The 25,111-nt window shown below is 45.4% G+C and overlaps 1 protein-coding gene across 1 annotated transcript; it reads left to right on the plus strand.

Moving 5' to 3' along the window:
* Positions 1 to 693: 693 nt before the first annotated feature.
* SLC25A48 (solute carrier family 25 member 48) lies at positions 694 to 13,509 on the plus strand. The gene is made up of 7 exons (XM_062502233.1): positions 694 to 739; positions 2,597 to 2,640; positions 6,375 to 6,446; positions 7,097 to 7,349; positions 8,570 to 8,827; positions 10,025 to 10,158; positions 13,387 to 13,509. Exons 1-7 carry the CDS (start codon positions 694 to 696, stop codon positions 13,507 to 13,509), a joined length of 930 nt encoding a protein of 309 aa, XP_062358217.1.
* The last annotated feature ends 11,602 nt before the right edge of the window (positions 13,510 to 25,111 follow it).

Consider the following 25,111-nt stretch of genomic DNA (forward strand, 5'->3'; position numbering starts at 1 on the left):
GTTGAAAGACTAAACAAAAATTATTGAGGAGGGTGAAAAGGAGCATCTTGCATAAAAGGAGGATAAACCAGATAAGGAATCTTCACTCTAGGAATGACAGGACAGAGGGAGAAGCATGTAACAGATGTTTAAGAAAATTGTGACTATTACGTGGAAGGAACGGTTCGGGGGGCAATTGCTCATTGCTTCCCAAAATACAGAAACTGGGGTTACGTCCCGGAAAGATTACGCAGGAAATCGGAATATCTCCTCAAACGATGACGCAGTCATTTCAGTGAAGGGAATGGAGATATTTTTCAAGCGATTAAGGGTGGGATACTCTTTATCCCTGTACTTACATCTTCAATTCGCGAGTGCAGATGACCTTCCCCGCATCCCCATCCCTTCCCCCCTTCACTCTGAGCCCCGTCCCCCGCCGCCCGCCCAAGGAGCGACGCTGCTCCTCCCGCTCCTCGGTGCCACGGCCGCGGGGCGATGCTCGGCCCTCTCTGCCCCCACCCCCGACGGGCGAGCCCCGGCGCTGCCGCCGCGGTCACGCCCGGACCGCGACCCTCCCCCGGCCGGGCGGTGTCTGCGCGGCCCCGGCGGCGCCTCCGGGCGGCGCTGATATCACAGAGCCCCGGAGCCGCGGAACGCGCCTGGGACCCCGCGCCCGGGACCCCCAGCCCCGCGGGACGGGCTCGGCGGCGCAGCATGGGAAGCGTGCAGCTGCAGGACTTCGTGGCGGGCTTGGTGGGCGGTGAGTGATGCCGTGAGCGCGGGTGAGAAGGAGGCGAAGGGCTCACGGCGGAGGTGCCCGTGGATAAAACCCTCCGGCTCCCCCCCCGGTCCGTGCCTCCGGCCGGCGTTTCCCACGGGTCGATTTGGTGCACAAGCGCGGTTTAATCCCGCTTCCCTGGGCGGGATAGTTAAAATTCAAGTTTAGAACTGTGTGATGCTGCTGTGCGGGGCCGACTTTCAGAGGACCCCTCTTGCCCCCAGGTCCCGCCGGCTCTCCCGTCCTTGCCCCCGTGGCTGGAAGCGCCGCCGGGCTCGGAGGGGGCTGGCAGCTATCAACCCGGGACTCCCCGTGTCCCCGTGCCCGGGAGAGGCACTGCCGGGTTCTCACCCCGCCGTCCCACCGCTGTCACCGGGCTAGTGGCCAGGGCAGGGACTGATCCTGTCTGCTGGGAATTCCGATGGCAAACACCGGGAAACAGCTGACAGAAAGAAAAGAATGCCAAACGACGCGTAGAGACGTCAGCAATGGGACGAGGTTTACAGAACTGAGAGATGCTCACTGGGTTTGCCAGCTGTGAGGGTGACCAGCTCTGCTGCCCCCAGGGCTGCAGCAGGATGGAGGGTCCACTGTGACACCAGCCACCGCAGAGCAAACCTCTGCTCAGGTGACCCTTCAGACCAGACACAGGAGAAGGATGTGAGGTGGCTCACAGGTGTCCTGCCAGATTAGGTTAATTGGTTAGCAGACTTAAAAACCCAAAACCTCTGTCAAAAATTTGCTTGGGCAGCTGATTTTTGGATCTCTGTAGGCTGTGGTTGCTCTCTCTGCCCCACTGCCCTATGCTGTTGCTGGACACCCCTGGCAGCGGGTCAGGATGTCCTGACATCCTGGTGAACAGCCACCAGCACTCAGCAATGGTTGGTGGCAGCTGAGAGTTTTCATGCAAAGCACTAGACCGTGTACGGTCCCAGGTCCGGGAGGAGAGGGGACTTTTTAAAACACATTTTTAGAAAAGTCAAAATGTGTTGACCAAGGATGTGATGCTCTTTTCAGTACTAATTCACTATGAGTGAGAAATTACATGTAGTCCCCAAAGCACCTGTGGGCACTGGTTTGCACAGAGATTTGATGGTGAGGAAGCATCACAGTTTACCCACTCTCCACAAAACCTAAAGCCTGCCAGTGTTGTTTGCAACAAACACACAAAACCATATCCCAGCCATGGCACACATGTGTTCCATTCTCCTGGAGAAGAGGGAAACCAAACTGTGCTCTGTGCTGACATGACAGCTCTTGGCAGTGAGCGGTGTAAGTAGGTGGGTGAATGGTAAGACAATATGAGCCAATTTCTTCCCAGAGAACCATGGAGAGGAAAGCAGGATGGCACTGGAGAGATCTATACAGAGCAGGATCCTCTGTATCTGAATCCTCTCTGATAGGTATTTCTATAAACTGCTCTTAAAACAGCAAAGGATGAGGAATTCACAGGTCCCATTAGCAGCCAGCTAGGACATTACTCTGAGCCAGGAGAAAGCATTGCCTTGTGTTGAGCAGGAATCTCACCATTCTGAGGCTAAAAATTTGCGTGAACTTACAAGAGTGCAAAAGGGGTTGGTCCTGGGCAGAATATACAAACATGACTTCTCTGCTGCCTTTGAGATGTAAAGCTGAAGGAGTCCAGGAGAGTGTACATGGAAAAGTGTTTAAGCTCAGCTTTTAACTGTTGTCAGGGACAGGGCATCATGCTGGTCACTGCTCTGGTTAAGCCCCTTACAACTGTTCCAATGGAAATCTTTTGTCTCCTCTAAACTCATTGCATCCTGTCCTGCCACAAAAGCTTCAATGTTTTGCATAATGCTTTGCTTTCATCCCTAGGAATTGCCAGTGTGGTTACAAGCCATCCCCTGGACACAGTCAAGGTAAAACACTATGAACAGTGTTCACATGTCACCACCCAAACCTCCACCAATTAAGACCTTCTCTCTAGCTGAGGCCTTGAAGGTCCTTCACTTTATCCCAAAGGGAAATTTGGAATGTTTTCACAGACTTTCTTCCTCTCCAGTATTCATTTGGAATGAGAAACTAAAAGAACTGACTGATACGTGTAAGTTCCTCTGTGGAGAATTAATGCTGAAAATTAACCTGGCCTTACTTAATGTGTGGTTCACTGAACAGCTCTGCCAATGTTTTATTGAACTTTGCCACAGACTAGTATTCAAAGGGCACAGAGGGAACTGTATTTGTTTTGCTGCAGGCACATTTTTATGTGTTTTCCTAGTGCTGGTAACACTGGAAGGGCAGAGTTCTGAAATTATTATTGTGACACACAGTGTTTATGATTCCCTAATGATAATTATCCCTCCAACTGAAGGATTTTGAGAAGTAAGAAGATATTTGTCAGCGTGATGCAGACAAGCCCATGCACACGCCACTGCATCCTGACTCAACCAAGCTGACCATCCCTACTGATGCAGAGATAGGAGGAAGATCCTGTTCCTTTCTTTTTTTGCCCAGACATTTTCTGGGCAGCTTTCATCACTTTATCTTCTCTGCCCTTGATGGGGTTGTTCAGCCTGAAGAATACAAGGCTCCAAAGAAATCTTATTGTGGTCTTCTTTTACTTGAAGGGGGTCTAAAATAAAGACAGAATTTTTAGCAGGGCCCATTGCAATAGGACAAGGGGTATTGGTTTTAAACAGAAAGTAAATAGGTTTAGATTAGATATAAAGAAGTCTTATACAAAGGTGGTAAAACACAGGCACAGGCTGCACAGGGAGGTGGAGATGACCATTCCTGGAAACATTCAAGGGCAGGATGGATGGGGCTCTGAGCAGCCTGGTCTAGGTGGAGATGTCCCTGCTCACTGTAGGGAGGTTGAACCAGATGACCTTAACAGATCCCTTTCAACTCAAGCTATTCTACAATTCTGTGACTGTGTTCCCCACTCTGCTTCAAGCCTGGCTCTGGCACCAGGCATGGCTGCCAGCTGTGGCAAACCCAAAAGCCACTGGTCATGTCTGCACCTTAAAGAACTTTGGAGGGTGATGCCAAGAAGGCAGGGCCCAGCATGGCCCACACCACGTCCCTTCCCCAGCCATCACAGCCATCCCCTTGTACACACCAGGCTCTCCTGGGATCAGGAGATGCCCGACCAGCCCTATTCTTTCTGAGCTGGTAAAGTGACACCATCCCCGAGGGCATCCCTGTGCAAAGGTGGGTACAGACCCCACGTGGAAAGAGCCACAAGGCTGCCCATGCCACCCAGCCATGGGCAGGGCAAAGGCAGGCTCTGCCAACGTTGCCAAAGCAAATCCCCATCCCAGGCTGGTGGTCATGGCATCGTTGCCTGGTTTGAGGGAGTTTGGCTATAAGAAACCTACTTGGAAACATCGAGTTTCTGGCTGCCAAGAAAGAGCAAGCCCATCCTTCAGTAGTTATAAAGACAACTGTCAGGCTGCCCCCTCTGTTGCTCTCGGCTTTGGGCAAGGCTTTGCCTGGGGAATGCCAAGTAGGCAGACTTGTTTTGTTCCAAATTCAAGAGCAGGAAAGTGGAAAAGAGTTTTTACACCCCACTAGGCCAGCAGAGGGGCTGCTCAGCAGCATCTGCAGCTTCCAGGGAATCAGGGGTCTTTCCCCATCAGGGGGAGGAAGCAGGACTGAGTATAAGGCTCTGTGGGGCAAGTGGCATCTGCACCACAGTTCCCATCAAGCCACCTCTTCCCCCTTCAGCCATCTATTCCCATCGTTTCAGCTTCCATCAAACCCCAGCAGCTGTTTTTTCCTATGTCCTTGCAAAACTCTAAAAGCTGTGCCCTTATTTTTCATCCTACCCATTGCATTCATTTCCCTAAAACTTTCTTCAGCTTCTGGGTGTCACCCAAGAGCCCTATCTAATCAAAACATAACAAAAGGAAGAACTTTCCAGAGGTATATCCATACTGGTAGTAGCTGACTTTGTCACAGATGCCAGCAGGGACTTCAGTGCTGGGTGTTAACAGATTAGCCAAGGGATATGTGTGTGAGAACACTCAGTTTCCCCCAGTTACTCAAAAAATATATTAACTTGGACCTCTAAATACCTGGTTATTGGGTAAAAGAGAAAAAAACAAGCCTGTAGAAGCAAAGTGGAAATGTCTGGACCAAGATGAAGCCAGGAGGGAACTCAGGACTGGGCACTGGGGTCACCTTGTCCTGGGTCACTTAGGGTGCAGCCACCTTCCCCTGGTCCCCCCTCCAGCCCTTTTATCCCTAGTGTGAGTCATGGGGTGCCTGGTCTGCACCCATAGCCTGGGCCTGCCCACATTGCATAACGTGTGCTGTGTGAGCCACAGCAGCATCTTCATGTACCAGCTTGTTCTGAGCGCTCAGTAAATATTCTGCTTTTGCTGCTGCTTCTCTGTGGCCTCTGGCCAGGCCTGGAGTGGAGCAGGGATGCTCCATGTGTGCAAACAGCTGCATGGAGCCACCCCGGGGCGAGGGGTGAGCCTGGGCTGAGGGGCGAACACAGACGTTGGTCCCTCCTGCTCCAGCCAGGGTCCCATGGTGGCACTGGAAGCCACTTGCAGGCTCTGGGCCAAATGATTCTGCCATCCAACCTGCTGTTTGCCATCCAGAAGCTGCCACCAGCAATGAACTCTGGCAGACACACATTCCTTTGGGCTTTAAATTCCCAAACAATTTCCTGTTTCACCCTGGTATAAATCAGGGCTGAGCCAGTGGAGGGGATTGGACACCACCCCTCCAGCGCGGGTTGGCAGTGTCCCTTCAGACTTCACTGCTAGCAGCAGTGCTGACAAGTGTAGTCAGAAATGTTGTCCCCATTTCCTAAAAACATTCCTAATGGAGCATGTGTGTCTTTCTATAAAAAAGTGAGCTCTGGCCTCAGCCAAGATGAGGCCTGAGGTTCTGTGAAGTGAACAGTGTTTCCATGCATCCCTTGTTAGGATGTTTCTAGCGCAACCTTCTGAGCAGTTTGACTGAAAGATGATCTAAATATATACAAATGAGAAGGGGAAATGTTTACTCCTGTAGGCTTTGTTGTGACTTATGTGCCATTTCTTACATCTGTTGGAAGGTGTATAACCAACTTGCTTGCCAGAAATAAAATGTCTTTTTTTGAAACTGTGTTTTTGAGTGAAGCATAGAGAATTTCTGAGATGGTGTTGAATTATTTTAGCTCAAATTAGTATCTCTGTGTCTTAAAATTCACCTTGGAGCAGAAGGGCCCCAGAAGTCTCCTGGGGAGCTCACCTCTCCTCTCTTTACAACACATCCCAGCCTTCCCTGAGAGACTCCAAATGGAGAAGACCACACCACTCTCCAATTTCCACATAAATCAGGCCCTTGCCAATGACAGCACTGCACACCAGCAGCCTGCTGTGCCGGGTCAGGGTGGCCAGTTCACCTGACTGGAGAGCAATTTGACAGCCATTGATTCCAGATGTTGCAGAGAGCTTCAGCCTGTGAGATCCTGCTTAGCCTTGCTTCTGGCAAAGTTCAAGTGGGTGGATATATCTTATTTTATCGCTGAGTTCTCTTTATGACTACGGAAGGACTTGCTCTCAAAGCAAAGTACATATTGTTTACGTACCATGAGCCTCCATTAGGCTGGAAGCATAGGAATTTAATTACATTTTACAAATGTCTTTTGCAGACTCGTTTGCAAGCTGGACAAGGATATGGAAATACACTCAAGTGTGTTCTCACGGTGTACAGAAATGAGTCTGTAAGTACTTCATCGTACTTTAAGTGTGCTGGTAGAAAGTGCAAGTCAATAAGTAGATAAATACATAAAGCAATTGCACAAAATACTGTTGACACCAGCAGTTATATAACGACCAATAAAGTTTGCAATTGAGCCTGCAAATCCCTACAGCCTTCTCTTGCTTAACTCTAAGGTAACCCACTTGGTGACTCCTATAGGGAAAAGAGAGATCCCTGGCACGGAATGATCAGTGTCTCCATATGTATCCACAGTGACTCTTTTGGCTGATCCCACTGGCAAAGGACTCCCAGAGGGATTTTGCTGACTTTGGTAAAGCCAGAACAAACACTGTCTATATGAGGCACTTCTACGTGGCTTCCTGTGCTTTCAACCATATCCTGTCTTCTGCACAATCTTTATAAGCCTTTTTAGCAGCATGAACCAATTTCCTTTGCTCAGCATGTGCAAACAGTTGGTTCCAAGAGACATCTGCTGCTTGGATTTGCATTTCATCCCTGACTACGGCAGGGGATGGGAGCAAGGTGACTTTCAAAGTCCTTTCCAACCTAAACCATTGTGTGATTCCGTGATTTTTAACATGATAGACAAGGTGGGGTTTACACTGCTCAGTCCTGCTCAGACTCCTAAGCCCTGCTCCCTTTCCTGGGTAGCTGGCTGGCTTCTTCAAGGGCATGTCCTTCCCACTGGCCAGCATCGGCATCTACAGCTCCGTGGTGTTCGGTGTCTTCAGCAACACGCAGCGGATCCTCAGTCAGCTCCGCCACGGGGACGCGGCCGCCGCGCCGTCGCTCACTGACATGACTCTGGCCAGCATCGTGGCAGGGGTCATCTCTGTGGGCATTGGCACTCCTGTGGAACTGGTCAAGATAAGGCTACAGATGCAAACACAGCCATACACCAAAGGTAGGAAGCGAGAGTTTCTTCCTCCTGTCTCTGCCAGTCTTTGGTACGTACACAGATCTTTACAACAACTTTGTTCAAAACTGGGCTTTCTGTTGCCTTGTGCTGCTGCAATTAGACTAAAAATTCCCCCTTTTGCCTGAGGATGGACCCCATCCTGCTCAGCTTAAGGGTGGGGTTTTCATCAATGTCATTTCCAGCCAGTTGGGATCTATAAGGAACATGAGGCAGGTCTGCTCAAGACCAGAAGCTGCAGAAACTGTGAGTCCCTGGGCTGTGGGGTCCCCTGGAGATTCCAGCAGCAGCACCATGGCTGCCAGCAGCAGTGCCAGCTCCCCATCTCCCTCTCAGTCCCATATATATTTGCCCATAAACCTCTGTTATTCCACCCTTCTCTGTTCAAAAGCAGAAGTTTCCCATTTACACTTAAGAACCACTGACTTATTTCACACATGGTGCCAGATAGCCCAGGTGTGAGCAGGATGGGTCAGGAGGGGACACCAGCAGGATGGCAGTGGGGCTGTTCCCTGTCCACAAGCTGCAGGCAGAAAGAGCTGCTTCAGCCCCAGAAGGCAGCTGAATTCCACTGCAGGCTGCCAGCATGGAGCGAACCCTACCAGACCACATGCACAGCCAAATGAAGATATGGAGCAGCTTCAGAGCTGAACAGCTTGAATTTCAGCATTTCACCTTTCTCACAATTGCAGTCATGACATTTAATTGTGAAATGCTGGCATTTTTCTGTTGCTTTGGTAAAACAATATGATGTCAATTTTTAAAGCCTCCATATGGCTTAGCAACCTAATGCCTTTTACAAAAACAACTTGGTCTGCATGGGAAGGGCCAGACTCTGAAGATGTTAAGGCTTTTACAGATGTGACTTGGCATTAGTTGAAGTTAAAATCCCTGAAAATTTGGCACATTGCCTTAAACTTATTTGGAAGTCTCACTTGGCACATACCTATTGGGAGGTGTGCCATGCATCTAAGACAAATCTGTCTTGAAGTGTCTAAATGTGTTCTGAAAAGGGATCCTTTCCTAAAACTCTTTCCCCTTGCTATCTGTTGATCCAAGTAGGAGAAACTGGATGGCAGTGACTTCTAATAAATGGCAATGGGCTTTGGAGAGGAGTTCCGTGGCAATATATCTATTCTAACAGGTTTTTTTTTGTTTCGTTTTGTTTGGGGGTTTTTTTGTTTGTTTTTGTTTTTGTTTTTTTGTAGCAAACGTTAAACTAGATTCAACAGTTCCTGGATCTCCTGGATCTCCTGTGTACCGAGGCCCAATTCACTGCTTAAGGACAATCCTACAGAAAGAGGGGATAGCAGGAATATACCGAGGCAATGTAGCAATGCTCCTCAGGGATGTTCCCGGGTACTGTGCCTATTTCATCCCGTACGCAATGCTCTGTGACTGGATAACTCCTGATGGAAGCATTTCTCCTAATCCCTTCTCTATCTGGGTGGCAGGGGGTGTAGCAGGTAAGCACCTCTACTTCCTCACACTACTAGCAGAGCAAGAACAGGAAGGTTCTCAGGGCAGATTACAGGGGTGACTCAAGGGCCACCGCATCCTGCTGAACACTTGCAGAGGACACAGCACTGAGTGACCTTCCTTCCCCAGGGCTGGGTTCCCTGGCACTACAGCTGCACTTTATGACTTGACAAACTTTACAGAAGTTGCGTTATCAGACTTTCATTGGGCTCATTGTCAGTGGAGAACAGACAGTGCCTTCATTTCCCTGGATGCCTCAGGGCACCCTGCCAATCACATTGCCAGGGATATGTGAAGCCAAGATGCCTCCACAAGAGGACTTCAACCTGTTGGCTGTCCACCAGGAGGGTGTGCACCTACTCACACATAGCAGAACCCCAGTTGAATGTTACTGTTCTTTTTTCCATGTGTACACGTGCCAGTAAAACTGGCATGTGTGTCCCCCACCATGTGAAAGGTCACCCCTACTCCCACTCCCCACTTCTTGGCCATTTCTAAATTGCAGATTCATATCCTTAGCTCAGGTAATGATAACAAAATGCCTTCTCCATTTCTCCTCAAATAAAGAGGCCCTGGGTGCCTCTGGATAGCTTTTCTAGTATGCCCCAACACTCACATAGGTCCAAACAAACTCTTGTCTGTCCAGCTGGGCCATGGATTGCAGTTATGATCTTTCCAGAGGCAAACCATCCCACTCAGCTGCAGGCTGATCAATGGAAATTGGCATTTCTTCAGAGGGTATCTCACTGTGTGGAGCCTAATCGTGGCAGCCTGAGATGTACCTACCCATTATCTGTATCCTCAGCTCAAACTTTTCTTTACAATGGAATTATCAGAAGACTCCATTTTTTTTTCTGAAATCATCCCAAGTGGCAGCTCAGGCTCTTCCCATGGCATGTCCATGTTCCACCAGAAGTGCAGCAGAAGGTGTACTTGCACCTGGAGAAGCCCCTCTTGGGTTGCCTGCATCTGATCAGGAGTATAACCTACAAAATCTGAACACTTCTTCCAGAAATATGGAACTTTCTTCCAGAAATAAGATTCTTTCTGTGCCTGAGTAGGGGGAATGCCCTGACATGAAAATGGCATGAATATGATGTGATAGATGTGAATTTCTGAGTTCATTGATCTGTGGGCAAAGAAGATAGAGAAAGAATTATTCAAATACTTCTGCATTTTTCCAGGAGCCGTTTCCTGGGCAGTATGTACTCCAATGGATGTTGTGAAAAGTAGACTTCAGGCAGATGGAGTGTATTTAAACCAGTACAAAGGGACCCTTGACTGCATATTGCAGAGCTACCAGAACGAGGGCTTGAAAGTAAGTGACATTTGAAGTTAAATCTGGTTGTTAGGTATTTAATTGTCAATTGGAAAATACAGTCGCTGTTAAAAACCGATCTGCAGAGTTCAGAGACAGTTAAAGCCTGTTAGTGCTAAATAATTAAAATGGCACTAGGTAATTATAGTGTAGATTCCTTCTAAATCAAAATAGTGAGAGTAATTTTGCATGTTACATAATGAAGAAATTAATGACCGGGGGTCACACACTGCTGGTGTAATTAACTTCAAACAACATTTCATGTTAGTGCACTTTATCATGGATATAATTTGACTTATCATAAATCAGAGGTATAAAGTCTTACCTCTGTGATTCTTCTGCAAAATGCAGAGGTCAAATGTTTCCATTTGTTCCAAATGTTTCCATGACTTTGGTGTCAATGAACTGATTCCAGTGGGACTGTCCTGGCACCCTGGGTGTGTGTCTGGTCACTGTGGTCAATGCTGTGGTGGAACTAATGCTGCTTTTGTGCTGCTTGCCCTCATTTTGCACCAAGATAGGATTGATTGTCAGCATTCTTAAATCAGAATTGCTTTCATTTTGAACATGAAGAAGGGCTGCGTGCCAAACAAATTATCTCCCTTTTCTGACTTTGTCTTTTAGTGTAATAAAGATATATGCAAGCTTTTTGCAGCCTTGATACCTGCAAACTTTGCCTCAGCTAAATGTGATTAGCAGAGAATAAGGGTTTGCAGTTTTATTGTGTTACCAAGGAATGGTTATGGAAGTAATGTCTTCTGATATTGAAATAAATGTGCATTTTATCATTGGAACAGCCTGTAGTCTTAGCTCTGAAGTGTTAATTTTCTCACATTCTGAGAGAAATGTAACAAGGAAAATACAAACAGGAAAATAACCTGCAAAATCACATGTAAGTATGATTTCAGTATTTGCCAACATGCCACAATGTTATGCCAGCTGTCACAGGAGCCTGTGGTCTGGTTCAGCTTTTGCCACTGAGTGAAGAAAGTCACATTCATGTGAAGCACAAGCACCTGGAGAGATGCTGAGGATTGTGCTTGGACAATCAAATGGGGGACAGGGTGCCCAGGCTCTATGATACCTGCCTTGTGCATTCCACATGCTGTGCACTTCCACAGCAGGGCTGCTGTAACAGGAATTTCCATGGGTTTTCCCTTCCCTCTCCATCCTCCTCTTCCTCCTCCTCCTCCTCCTCATCCAGATCCTCATTCTCTGTCCTCCTTGTCCTTCCTGAATTAACAACTAAAAGAGTTTTCTAGTGGAGTTCTGTACTTCTTGTAGTTTTTCTGCTGTCACATCTGGAACCTGCCCCAAAAAAAGTTGTCAGTAGGATTGAGTAATTAGTTGATAGCAAGACTGGTTCCAGCTCTTGTAAGGAAAATGTTTTTAAATGTTGGGAGACACACAACTGACAAATGACAAACCCAGGGCTGGATGTTTTAATTCTGGGACAAAGGAACAGCATTCTCAGCGCTGGAAATAACTGCCTGATGTACACAAAGAAACACAACTATACCCTTGTCTTTCTCCACAGCCAGGTCTATTTATTCTGATAAGAAAAGTTTATTTCTCTGGACTTTTCATCCTAAATTTTCATTATCATTTAACTTGGGTGTCTTGTGTTACTCTACAGATAATGCAAAAACATTGAATTTCCTCCCAGAAACTTCTCTTTCCTAACAAAATAAAACATCCCAATAAATCAAATAATATCCTGAATGTCCCAACGTTGCAAGCTTTATCTAAACTATGTGAACATACCTTGATTCTGTTTCAAACAAGTCAGCACTATGCTTAGGATTTATTGGACACAAGATATGATGATTTTTAGTAGAGTTCAGTAATTTCAGGGGGGAAATTGGTTATATGCTTAAATCTAAGGGCTTCTGATCTCAGAGCCAAAATTTTTCATGGTTTTTTTTTACAGTAGCTGTGGGAATTTTGCTGTTATAAAGCCTGGAAAGGGGTTTGATTGCTGGTGTTCCTTTTCACATCTATTCTGAACTTGTGGTGTTTAGATTAGTGACTTGTGATGAGCCTTGGTGGTTAACAGAGTGATTTTGTGAGAAATAGGCCAGCAGAGATACCCCCTGGAACAATCATATTGTGAGCAGACTCACCCCAAAGTGAGCAGTTTGTGCATGTCCCCACACACACCAAGCACCAGGTGTGGTGTTAGTAGAGAGGGGGTTCAGAGAGACCAGTCGAGGCCAGGAGTCAGGAGTGACAAGGCTCTTTCAAAAACACTTTACTGTTCAAGCATTCAAAAGCCATATAATTTTTCACTCTTGTATGAGCCAGCATCTTTTTTAAAAAATATAGATTGACCAGAAAAAGGAAATCTCAAAGCTGGTGTTTATTATCTTGATTAAAGTGCTGGGTTGTGTATGGGTGTGGGTACTGAAGTTTGACCTTAGGAAGACTCATGGGAAAATATCAGCTTCCATCAAATATTTTTCCCAAAGTCAGTAGTGAGAGTTCTCAGCAAGGTACAAAGGAAGCCAGGTTTTCAGTTGATCGAGAAATTCCTTCTATGCTCAAAGGTGAAACCTGAAAAATTGTCCGTGTGGAACAGTGCCCACATGGCTGGGCTAGCTCACAGCCACACCACTCCCTCTCTGCTTGCCAAAGATCTTCTGTGCCCCCAGACCCAGCCCCGGGGGTCAGAGCGTTTCCTGCATGAAAACAGAGCCTTCTTGTACCCTGGAGTTTGCATGATCCCCACGTGTATGCATGCCAAGGGAAGGAAGGGCAGGTTGGACGAGGCTTGGAGCAATGTGGTCTAGGGGAGGTGTCCCTGTCCGTGGTGGGAGGTTAGAACCAGGTGAGATTGAAGGTCCCTTCCAACCCAGAGCACTCTGTGGTTCTGTCACCCTATGACAGTAGCTAGGTAGGACAACACTGGAAGGCATTTTAGATTTCTTGCTTTCTGTTTCACTCCAGCTCCATGAGGCCAGTTTTTACCCTTTACCTCTTTAACTGGTATCTGCAGATGGGGGTCCATAGAGAGCACAGAGCACAATGATGCCAAACCAGTGACTTCTGCCACTCTGTTCCCCTTCCTTAGTGCAGACCTCAGCTAAGACCAGCAGCAGAAGTATTTTCCAAGCAAACCCAAAATATCTGGTTCTTCAGAATCCCACCATGACTTCATTCAATATTGTCTTCCTCTTCTTAAAATAGTCCATATATTCCTTTGCTCTAACCTTGCTCCATTCCCAACAGGTGTTTTGTAGGGGCCTTGTGGTCAGTACAGTGCGAGGATTCCCATCGAGTGCAGCCATGTTTCTTGGCTATGAACTTTCTCTCAAAGCAATGAAAAGATGCCAAACTGAGACCAATCCCTAACTTCCAGGTCAGCGCAGACCCTCTAGCTTTATTAAAATTACAGAGTTAATCTTTGAATCAAATAGAGTTGCAATTGTAAAGATCCTTTGAAAGTCATATAACTTACATGGGTACCTACACCTGAATAGCCAAACACTATTTGTGTCTGTGGGATTCAGAGCAGACTGCAAATGTGCCAACGGATTTTAGTTTCAGTCCACATCTCCTGGAGCTTCACCGTGATCTGGTCTGATTGTTGTGATTGTTTTAATTAATACAAATCAGAAAAACCATCAAGTCAATGGTTTCACTCTTTCCCTCATTAACTTAGGGTTGCATAAAGGAGCAGCATTAAAAACATCTGATCAAAGAAACTTTTTTTAGCAGCTAGATACTCAAGATTTTTCTTGGCCATCTTTGCTGTTTTCTGTGGTACTTCATAAATCTCCCTCTTTCTCATTTCAAAAGTGTTGCCAAGAAGACAAGAAAGTCTCCTGCTTTCCTGAGCCAGACCAGCAGTGTGGTGTTGGTGAGGGCTCAGCTGCTCTGACTGAAGGCTCCCATCCTGCACCTACAGCACCTGCTGTGGACATGTGGTCCATGGACTCCAAATATGGCACCAACTCTATCAAATCCAAAGACTATTTTACCATCAAATCTTTCATTGTTGACTAACAACACTTTAATAATTGTGGTGGTGGTGGTGGGCTTCTTCAGCAATGACATTTTCTCCTGTTAAACCAGGAAGACAATTTACTTCCCTTTCCCAGGGCATGTACCCAAACCCAGCTCACCTCAAATCACCAAGGGAGCATCTTTTGTACAACACAGCGTTGTAACACTCACCTTCTTTGGTGAGCAAGGAAAGGAGGAAATGCAGTGGGTACACAGGTGCTTTTTCTGTAGGAAGGTCTGTATTCCCACCAAATCCTAGCTTGCTTTCAGGTTCAAAGAACTGGGTGACTCCTCCCATACAAACACTTGTGCTTTACAACATAGTTTGGCTCAATTTAACACATTTTAATGAAAAATGTAAAGGCATCAAAAGCTTCAGTCTGTTATCCAAGGTATAAATTAAATTGGGTAAGAGAAGGATGTTAAATTCAGAGACTAAGCTGGTTTTTTTTGTTTGTTTTTTTTTTCTTTATACAGAAAGCAATAAAACAAGTCTGCATTTCATATACAAGACTGCCTATTAATTTACACAGTTTGCTTGGTGCAGCCCTCCAGGGAGTGGATTGAGGCATCTCATTAGACCTTCTGAGCTCGCTGACATGTCTTGCTAGCTGTCAAAACCTGCAGACATCACTTTGTAGCCATGAGCAGACCATCACCAAAGGAAGTCTCTTTAGGACACAGTACACTTCAGACTTCCAGCTCTTTGCTGGAATCCCACTGAGACCACTGGGGCAGGCCTGGTCTCACTTTGGTCTACCTCAGCCTCTCAATTATTCCAAGATGGTTTACATAATGATTATTTCTCTTTATGCTGTTAAACATCCTTATGATTTATTTTCTAAACATGGAGCTTTTTGATGGCAAAAGCCCAAGAAGAACCAGCTTTGCTGTGACAAGAGGACTCTAGTGGCACTAGCAGGAGAGGCCAAGGAGGCTCACATGCAGAGCGACACATGACATGGGGGAATAATCCAAGACAACACTTCATATGGGAAATGTTCTAGAGGAACAGCTCTTCCTCTGGAGAAGAGCTCTGGGGGAAAAGCCCAGTGATTGTAGTTTCAGTAGATGCCTTCAGAAAAAGGTTTCTGAAGACAATGTGGAGCAGCTATCCAGCTTTCCTCCAGAAAATGAGGAGAAGGAAAGAGAAACTCTTATGTCCTCTTCCTGGATGAATGGGGGAATTGGTCACAACATTTGAAGATCTCAGCAGAAAGTGCCTAAAACTTTGGGTCTGGAGCAGTTCTTGGAAATGGGCCTTCTTTGGGATCCTCATCACTGGAGCCCAAATTAAAAACAGAAGTATGGGTGCTCCCAGAACTGGCCTTTAAATTGGAAAGAAACAGCTGGTGTTGCTTCATCTCAGGACTTCACTGTGAAAAGGCTCACAGTGCCTTTGATTTCTTTAGGATACATGGAAATGGGTTTGATAAACCATATGTAAAAAATTGATGACGCTTCACACAAGTATTTGTTGCTGGCTGCATGTAAGGATTCATCCTTTTCATGCTGCCTATTGTAACACATGAATGTAAAACATGTATGTAAAACATGTTTTTGATGGATAGTATCATGTGTCCCCAGGGATAATATTTGGGCCGACTATTTTTTAAATGCAAATAAATGGTGTGTTCATCTGGCCACATAATGTAAAATGGATCGTGAATGAATTAAACTGATGAGTTCACAACAAGATGTGTATCTGCATGATCCTGCCCTCATGGTGCCCAGGTTTGATCCATTCAGTGCTTTCTGGGTGTACACTCCTGACACCCATGTTGGAGTTGCATGGGTGATATTTCATTATATTACTCATCATGGAGTTGCATGGGTGATATTTCATTATATTCTTCATCCAATTAAACCAATTTTGATATTGGAGCACAGGATTTGCCTGAACAAAACTCTTGTGTAGCACACACCTGCCAGAAGGAGCTGTCAGGGAAAGCCATGGGCAACTTGGTGTGGAAAGGGAGCAGAGGGTAGAAAGCTACTCTAAATAATATAAATATATATGATAAATAGAAAATCATGATCAAGTGGGACATGAGTATAGAGCTTGGGCCACTTGATGGCGTTCTCATCCCATGGCAGGCACGGGTTGCTCCCCGAGCTGCCAGCAGCCCCTTGGGGCTTTGTCCACTCACCCCGAGCCCAAGTCCGCTGCCCCACCAGCACACATTCCCTTCCCCATGGGCAGCCCCACATGCACAGCCTCTAGATGATCTTGGGGTGACCCTGCCCTGCCAAAGGCTGCCCTGGTTTGGCAGCACTGGAGGCAAGCCCTGGACACCCTGGTTGATCAGTGCATCATCCCATCAGTGTTCACAGATGAACCACAAGAGCAAAGCAACTCTGAGCTAGAGCACAAGGGTTCCAAGGGTGACAGCAGCACAGGCCACTCTCAAGGAGATTTGGCTGCCTCTGGGCCACTGCTGGTGACCAAGGACACCTTGGGGCTGGCACAAGCAGCTTTTGAGGCACAGGACTCTGTGATACCCCTCACTGTGACCGACTGTACCCCTGGCAAGTGCTCCAGGCCAGGTTGGACAGCACCCTGGTTTAGTGGAAGGTGTCCCTGCCCATGATAAGTGTGTTAGATGGAGATGAGCTTTAAGGTCCTTTCCAACCCAAACTCTTCCATGTCTCTATGATCCCTGCAAATGGACAGTGATAGACAGTTTAGTCTTGCTTTTGCAGCAGTGAGTGTGTGGCCGTTGCCACCAGTGAAAGAGGGACTGTGTGACACCACAGGGGGCCAGCCCCATGTCCCAAAGATGAGGGATGGCAATTAACATTTATACACACAGAGACTTGACAAGTCTGTGTCTTGTGAATAATCTTCTGTATGTTAGATGCATTAATTTTTGGAAATAATATCAGTATCATTATGCATGGATAAAAATTAGAATCTCCAAAGAATTTTCAGGGACCTGGTGATAGGATTTTAAAAGAGCCTTTCCTGGAAGGCAGACAGACAGATACACAGCTGATTCAGTGGGGCACTGACTACATAACTTGGTGATTTTGTCTCTGAATTACAAGAAAGAAAACCCCCATGTCAACAGAATTCAGCATATGGACCCAGCTCCTATGTCAGTGCTCTGTCTGTACAGACCTGCCATCAGTGGCATGTTCCACACTCATGCTGGAGTGGTAGAAGCTGTCTGCTTGGTAGGTTGCTCAAGGTGTTTATAATTTCTAAAATAAATGCAGTAAATCCTGAAATAAACAAAATATGAGAAGAGATACATACTTCTATGTGTTTGTTGCCTGGATTATGAAAGCATATTCAGACCTGTCATCCTTTAAATAAGTCTGTAATTGCCCAACTTTCATGTCTCTGGTGGCATTCCAGCTCTTACAACAGCCTGTATTACTTAATGAGATGTAGGCTGTTTTTCACACTTTATAAACTATTTAGTGTTGTGAAAGGAAAAAATGGTGACAGCAGCTTATTTCCTTCATTGAAAAAAAAAAACAATCCAACAGGCACCAATTTTCCCAGTGAAAAATTTGTTTTTCTAGAAAACAACCCTGATCTCGATGAAGGTCGTTGGGGCTGGGAGGAGCTTCATGATGTCTATGGTGCACAGAATGGGAAGAGGCTGGCGCTGCCCAGCAGTTTTAGCACCTACTGAAACCCTGCATGTAAAGGTCTCTTCCAAATAAAATGATTTTATGATGACTCTAGGCCAGGCTGAGATTTTCTCACACCTCAGAGTCCCTGCCTGGTGTTTCCCCACCACAAGGGAAGGCAAGATCACAGTCCACATCTCAGTTTCTCTTTCTCTGAGACAGAGGAGTAGGTGACGTCTTTTCAGGCATTAAGATATATCTCTTTGGTTTATCTTAAGTTCTTTGTTTTGTCGTAGAAGTTGTTATAGTAGAGATTCTTCTCCTAGGTGTGGCATTCATGTCAGCCAAGAAGGCCACTGCCTGTCTTGTACGGGGGAAAAAAAGAGTAAAGTGTAGAGCCAGAAAAATTATGATATCCAAGGAGACATGTAGGAAGAAGTTCAAATGCTAAATTGAATGCAAACTGCACAAGAACAGCTTCCTCTCTCTAAAGGCATCTTCTTCCTATATATGCTCCTTCAGTAATGCACAGACTGATCACTGCCAGCTTAAATAAGCAGTATGTAGAGTATGCTTCCAGAGACAGGCTCCAAAAGCAATGAAGCCATGAAGTGAAGGGAAATTTAAGTAGTCAAACTGATTTTCAAGGCAATTTTCCTAAACTGTAGATCCTGTGACAGCTCCAGAATCAGACACAAGTGGAACAACCAACCTGTTAGAAGCCACTCGTGCAGCAGAAGAATATTTCTAAGGGATTTTAGAGGTCCCATATGCAGTTTCACTGTAAGATATAAAGTGCTAGATACATCAAGAACTCCTTGCTTAGTAAGGGTGAAATTCTAAGGCTACTGGGCTGTACAACACCCAGTATCTGAAGAGAATATAAAAGTCTTCTTTGAGTGATGGAGAAAGCAAAGGATAACCTTGAGTCACAAGGAGAAAGATTTGGAGAAAATAGAACCTTGCAAGTGGGAAAAAAAATGCTGACACTGCCCTGCCACCAACACCTGCTGTATCAGCTGGCACCTGAATGGCCTCACCTCAGTAAAAGCACCAGGACTTAGCTTATCTTCATGGACTTCTCTATTCTCCCATGTTTCAAAACATTTTAGCACTAATGTAGCCTGCTTCACACACAGTATAGAAACACATGGCACAGAAAACCTGCCAATTCTCATGGACAAGGGCCAGCTTGTTCTTGCTTATGCAACCAGGTGGGAACCAATATCCATCACTGCTAATTACTATTGCTGTGTTTCCATCAAGCAGACTGCAGGTGGATTTTCAATGCTTCCAGCATGAAAAGTGAGCTGCAATGTGGAGCTGGCTGGTGAAGAGTTCTAACACAGCTATGGGGTGAGTGCCTCGTGCTGTCTGTCTGTCCTGCATGTTCAGCCTCCCTCTGCATGCTGTGTTAAGTAGGAAATCCAGCACACAGGGTCATCACGCAGTGGGACAAGCAAGGAAGGGTGAGTGGACTTCTGATGTGAGAGCACTCAATGTTTCTCTTTCCTGGTATGAAAGCGGTCAGGCCACAAAAGAAGATACTGGAAGAAGACAGTAGGAAAATTCTTAAAATATAAGAGAATTGGTGACCTCTATGGTCAATTCTTGCTGCATTCTGCCTGCTTTTAGAGATGGTTGGTTGTAGGAAACATTTTCAATATGCATGACACACAGCACAGCTGCCTGCTGCCATCAGGGCTTTTTTCTTTTAGATGTCTCAGCTCTTGCTAAATATCACTGCAACACAGAAAGCTTGGCTCAACCCAGGCCAGCTCTGGTGACTGTACTATTGTGTGAAACAAGGAGGACTTGCAGCTCTGAAGGTCTCTCTCATGTGCTCTCCCCTCTCAGATCTCCTGAGTGCCACTAGTGTTTGTTAATAAGCTTAATTGTTTTCAAATTAATTAAAACTCTTCTGAAAATAATGAGAGCTCCATTACCTACAGGAGCTAATGTGAGTCCTGAGGATATCCTGTGGTACATCTGCTAGGGCAGAGCACAGCATGTGGCTCTCAGAGGGGGCACTACCCTCTTGGATTGGATTGAATCTGAAATGTTCCCTGATCGGAAATATTCATCAGGATTTGATGCCTTTCTGTTATAAGTAATCTTGGTATTACTATGCTATGGTTTACCCTTTCACAAAGGTAGAATGCCCCTATTTTCCTTGATTTCTGCATTAGCATATGTCATCTTTATCTAAGAAAAAGGGAAGAAGTACTCCACACCACCTTATCTCTGGAAAATGAAACTATGAATAGCATCTCTTCATTTGAGGTCGTTGCAGCTCTTCTATCTTGATCAGTGCACACAGCAAACGTAAAACAAGCTGGTTTGTTACCCGGGTGTTTTTCCTCTGCAGGGAACTGTTTTTTTCAGAAAACCCAAACTGTGTAGAGATTCTTAGAAAGTCTACACTGGGATGAAAATTCTTTCATGAGAACTCATAAACTCTGGAGATTTATGCAAACCAGGTTAAAATACCAATCTGGAAAATTGATGTTTTGTGCAGCATTTTTGATCATTCAACCTAGCATCAAAGTAAAGGCATTATAAGAAAATATATATCCCAAAGTATTTATACATAAGATAACAAAAAATGTGCAGGACATTAGAGTCTCCAAAGAAGCCAGAACAAACTGCCTGTAAGAGACCATAGAAATACGTTGGAGAGTTTTATATAGTCACCTTTTCCAAATAATCTGTTCAGGGTTGGAATCTTAATATCCCATCACTTGAAACTTGATGGGCTGCCCTGGTGCTGGCAGTACTCGTGGTGATGGAACTCTCTACCCCCTGCTCCTCCACTGCACCCTGCCCACTGCATCCCTCAGCACGTAGGGAAGTGGCAGGACATGGGATAATCCATCTGCTGCTGTGTGACTCTGCCCCAGGCTGACCACAGAGAGTTTCCCTGCTCAGGTGTCCCCATGGCAACACAGGGGAGGTTTCTATGGGCTGTTCTCAGTACCTTTAATGTTGGTGATCTTTATTTCATTTTGTTTGAGCAAGGGATGAAAAACTTTTATTTCCTCTCCACATTTTGGTCTGTGTTGCTGAAAGAGAGGTGAAAGGAGAAGAGTGGATGATCTGCTACCTAGCTTTGAGGACAGAAAATTAACCAGCAAATGACAACCAATTTGTGAAAATATGTTATGAAAATATGCTGTAACTTGTCATTATAATGAATATTTTTAAAATATCAAAGCTAAATGTTTGAAGATTCTATTAAAAAGTTAGTCTTTTTGCTTGGATGGCATCAGATATTAATTTCTATAGCATTGAATCAGCCTCTAAATGCCAGAAAAGAACCTAAACTCTCTAAAGGGAAGCTGCAACTGATGCCACTCGCTCCTGCGCTTCATGAACCTTGACTCTAGCCAATACATGGAAAGATCTTTCACTGCCACTTTGACTTCTGGTGATTTCTCTTTCACAGTAAATTGAATGCAGCTTCTCTGAGGACTCATTTAGCCTGAAGCAACAACAGTTTGAGACAGATCTCACTAAGCAGTCAAATAGAAATGCAAAGATGTAGAGATAGGGCTAGCACTGCTGGCAGAGAGTGACCTTGGGCAAGGAGGAACAACGGGTGTGGGAGCAGCTCGGATGCAGCTCTGGAAGCTCTGTCATTCTGACTTCCACTTAGGAACAAAAATACAGACCTTGCCTTTTGGTGTATAGGCCTCGGAAGAATTCTCTGCTCTGCTCACTGCCCAATGTCTATAATTACATCTTGTGTATGGAAAGGTCCTAATCATGTATCTCGCATACAATTTATACCAATATTGCCTTAGTTTACAGACCATAGCAGCTGCACTGAGATGTCATTCCTTAGGTCATGAGGCCTGCCAAGTACATCAGATTTTGTAAAATCCTTGCAAACACAGCATAGCAGTTGCTGGGGAAAATGGGGTTTCTAATGAACATATTTGCCTTAAACAAAGGCAGAGCAGAACTTCCTGGTTGTCACAAAGAGCCCCTTGTCCTCTTCCATGACTTGTTACCATTTTCTTTGCACGACATTGGCTAAATCAAAGACACTTTTGAACTCTTTCCTTTAAAGAACGTAAAATCATTTTTTCAACCATCTGAGAATCCAAGTGTCTCACAAATATTACACACAATTTATTTCCCTCATGAATTCATGCTTTAAACTAACTGGGGTTCTACTGGCTGAACAAACAGAGAGTACATGACCACTGCTTTGCTTGGGCAAAGAGCAGTTTCCTCAAAGGTGATGTACCTGTAACAGAAGTCTCTTTATTGCTTTTTAGGGAATCACAGGCTCTCAATCACAAATCAGTGATTTTATTCCTTCTCTGACAGTCCAGTGCACTGAAAGATGTCACTGCCCAGCTCGTGGATGCCAGCCATCCCCAGGGTATATTTATACACCTGTTGATCACTACACAGCCTGCTGTCAGCTTTACCTTGCCAGAGGAGGGTCTCTGACTTTTGCTAGGTGTTTTGGGGCCTGTGTGCAAGCTGGACATGCCCAATGGGGTCTGTACACCTTCCACACTGAATCACCTAAGAACAAATTTCAGTGAAAAGGCAGGAATCATCCAGCGCAGCCCAGAGGAGATGCTGGCGTGCAGGCAGGGAGGAGCAGCAGGCAGGTCCTCCCCTGCTCCCCTTGCTGGCAGCAGAGCCACACTCAGCCAGGTGAGCCCGTTGCTGGTTGGCAAATGCCAGAGAAAAACCAGCTAATTGCAGCTCAGTGTTTTCTCTTTCCAGGACAGTTTCCAGAGGGATCACATGTATCCTTCAGCCAGACTGACCTGAAGAAGTCTCAAGCTTTTGGAGGAGACCTTTAAGGCATAATGGGATTTATTACAAAGAGAAGGGATGCTTAGAAGTCAACCCCGGGGGTTTAAAAGAAATCTGAAGGGCTACCACTTGTTCTGCCAAGGTGTGCAACTTGCAAAGAGAAAACTTCTGTGCCCAGGGAGGGCTCTCACCAACACTCAGCTGTATTTGCAGAGGCCACCTGAGAGAATTTCCAAGTTAGTACCATTTGGGTTCACTAGGACTGCTTCTACATCCAGTCCTTTCAGCTCAAAAGGCAATGGGTGGGATGCAAGCCTGTTTGCAGTGTAGAGCCCCACGCTCGGCCGCACACTGGTGCACGTGCACTCAGCAGAGGTGAGATCATGGTCAAGGACTATGGGGTTGCTCTCTGGATGCAGCAGCTGTAATTCCGTGTGACAACTTGTCCAGGCACTGCTTCATGACTTCATCCATCTGTCTGTCTGCTCCACAGATCCCTGCAGTGTCACCAGCTTCCTTTGAGCAATGTTCTGCTCTGAATCTGGGGGAAGCCACCCCGAAGCACATCAGTTTGCTTTCTCAGGAACTTTGGCAATGCTGAAACCTTATTGTCTTTTTGCTTACATGTAACTGCAATTTACATAAGTACAGGAGGCAAACACCACATGTGAAAAAAAAAAAAAAAAAATCTTTTGTAGATTTTTTTAACCATTGTTTCCTGCTGGGGTGTGATATCATAATGTTCAAATTAATCACTCCTGAGGAGCATTTGCGAATTTCCGCAGTGCTAAAGTCACTTAAGTAGGTGACTCAATTCCATGTTTGATTTGTTTAAAATGCTGTCCAAGCTATGGGAAAAAATAGTGGGCACCTGGTATCAGTTTTATAACTGGGTTTTTCCATAATAGAATGGGAATTTCGTGAAGACTCAATTAAAAGGAGTGTCCTCCTGTTCTTCTGTCACCCATCAGACTGAGTTGACATGAATGCCAGCATGCTGTCATACATACTCTTCTCTTGTCTGCTGCTCTCTGTGCAAGCAGAGCGCTGTGGTGGCCGGGAAATTATCCGCTATACAGACCGCCTGCTTGTAAGTGGCTGTTTAGCACCTGAATTCTGAAAAAATGCATGCTTGTGCAGGAGATGATAATGAATACTGACTTCTCACTTGCTCTTCTTCCAGGACAATAATTCTGTGAGTTGCCCATGTAGGCAGACAGCTATCAGTGTGAGTATATGGCTTTTGAGAATATAATGAGACTAAAACATCTGTACTTGTGCATTGAATGCTGGATGTTAACACCCACTCTTTCTGTTTTCAGTCATGTTCGTGTCTCCCCATTCCTGAGGTAAGTATATTTCTTTTTAAACTTGCAGATGTTAAAGAAGTTCAGTATTAACAGTTTAAGTTTGTCCACTTTGCTCCTTATGCAACTTTTGCTTTCTGTTATAAGGAAGATTTTAATATACCAATAGCTGCAAAACTGAGCTTGATGAATAGTGGTGGGGAGGGAAACAGGAGCCTTCCCACTACAGAGCAATCAGAATCAAGCCCAGATTCAGGCAAAAGTCCTCTGTAGGCTTGACTTGCATATCAAGAGATACAGGCTCTTGCTTTGAAAATCTCTGCAAGGCTTTGTTTTATGGCTGGGTGCCTAAAGTGAACCTGGGCTAGAGATGTCAGACCTCAGACTTAGCTCTAGATGTATCCAGCACTATTTCATTGTTTTAAGCCTCCTCAGATGTGGTGAAGCCTCAGCATTAGCTGAAGCTATGCCTCAGAGAAGTAACTTTCACAGTTTGAGGTTTTCTGAGAGATGGGACAGTTGTTTCTTATGGCATACATGAGAATTATTTTACAGTCCCCACAAAGGTCTTTTACCAGTTTTCCATATACTGCAAAATATGTTGCATTTGTTTGTGACATGCTGCCACATTTAGGAATATAAATTTCTGCTTTCTGTGGTTAAATGCAAAATGCATTCTAGGTTTTTCTAATGCCTTCTTTGTTGAACAGCGTGGCCATGAACTGGCATGCTTTGTGGATGGAACCAAACACCTGATGGAAAACACTGAATCTTTCAATCCAGTAATTGAAAGGCTTTACTTGACTTTCCAGGCTCTACTGGATAGAAACCTCTGTAAAGTAAGACTTACTCTTCTACACATCTTTTATTATCTTTTACAGAATAAAGGATTTTTTTATAATTTAAACATTTGTACAGAAGTGTTTCATCGATTTCAGATGTGTTTCAATTAGTCATATGGTGCAAGAGCCAGATAAAACTGCAATGTGTGAGGCAGTGAAAAGCTTTTTAAGTTGGCAGAGGAAGAAGGGGGATGGGCTCTGCCCCACTGTGCCCTTTTCCCTTCTCCAAACCCTTTGAACATAGATCTCTGGGAGATGAACTTTATTTAAATTGCTTTCTATTGTCCTTTCTCAAAATGTGTTTTGGCACTAAATAATAATGACCTACCACTTGGGAATGGATGTGCAGGAGTTGCATGGCTGGAGCCAGGTGGGCAAACTGATTCTTGTCTGTGAAATACAGCTGTGACCTGCAGCATCTTGAAACTTGTGATGATG

The sequence above is a fragment of the Cinclus cinclus genome, chromosome 14 (assembly GCF_963662255.1).
Source record: "Cinclus cinclus chromosome 14, bCinCin1.1, whole genome shotgun sequence".
NCBI lineage: Eukaryota > Metazoa > Chordata > Aves > Passeriformes > Cinclidae > Cinclus > Cinclus cinclus.

What these genes read in the sequence shown, in the direction of transcription:
- SLC25A48 (XM_062502233.1), top strand. Translation starts at nt 694, where the DNA reads ATGGGAAGCGTGCAGCTGCAGGACTTCGTGGCGGGCTTGGTGGGCG. An exon ending in CGGTGTACAGAAATGAGTCT is followed by an intron (nt 6,447 to 7,096) that starts GTAAGTACTTCA and finishes TTTCCTGGGTAG; the next exon opens with CTGGCTGGCTTCTTCAAGGG. An exon ending in GGTGGCAGGGGGTGTAGCAG is followed by an intron (nt 8,828 to 10,024) that starts GTAAGCACCTCT and finishes GCATTTTTCCAG; the next exon opens with GAGCCGTTTCCTGGGCAGTA.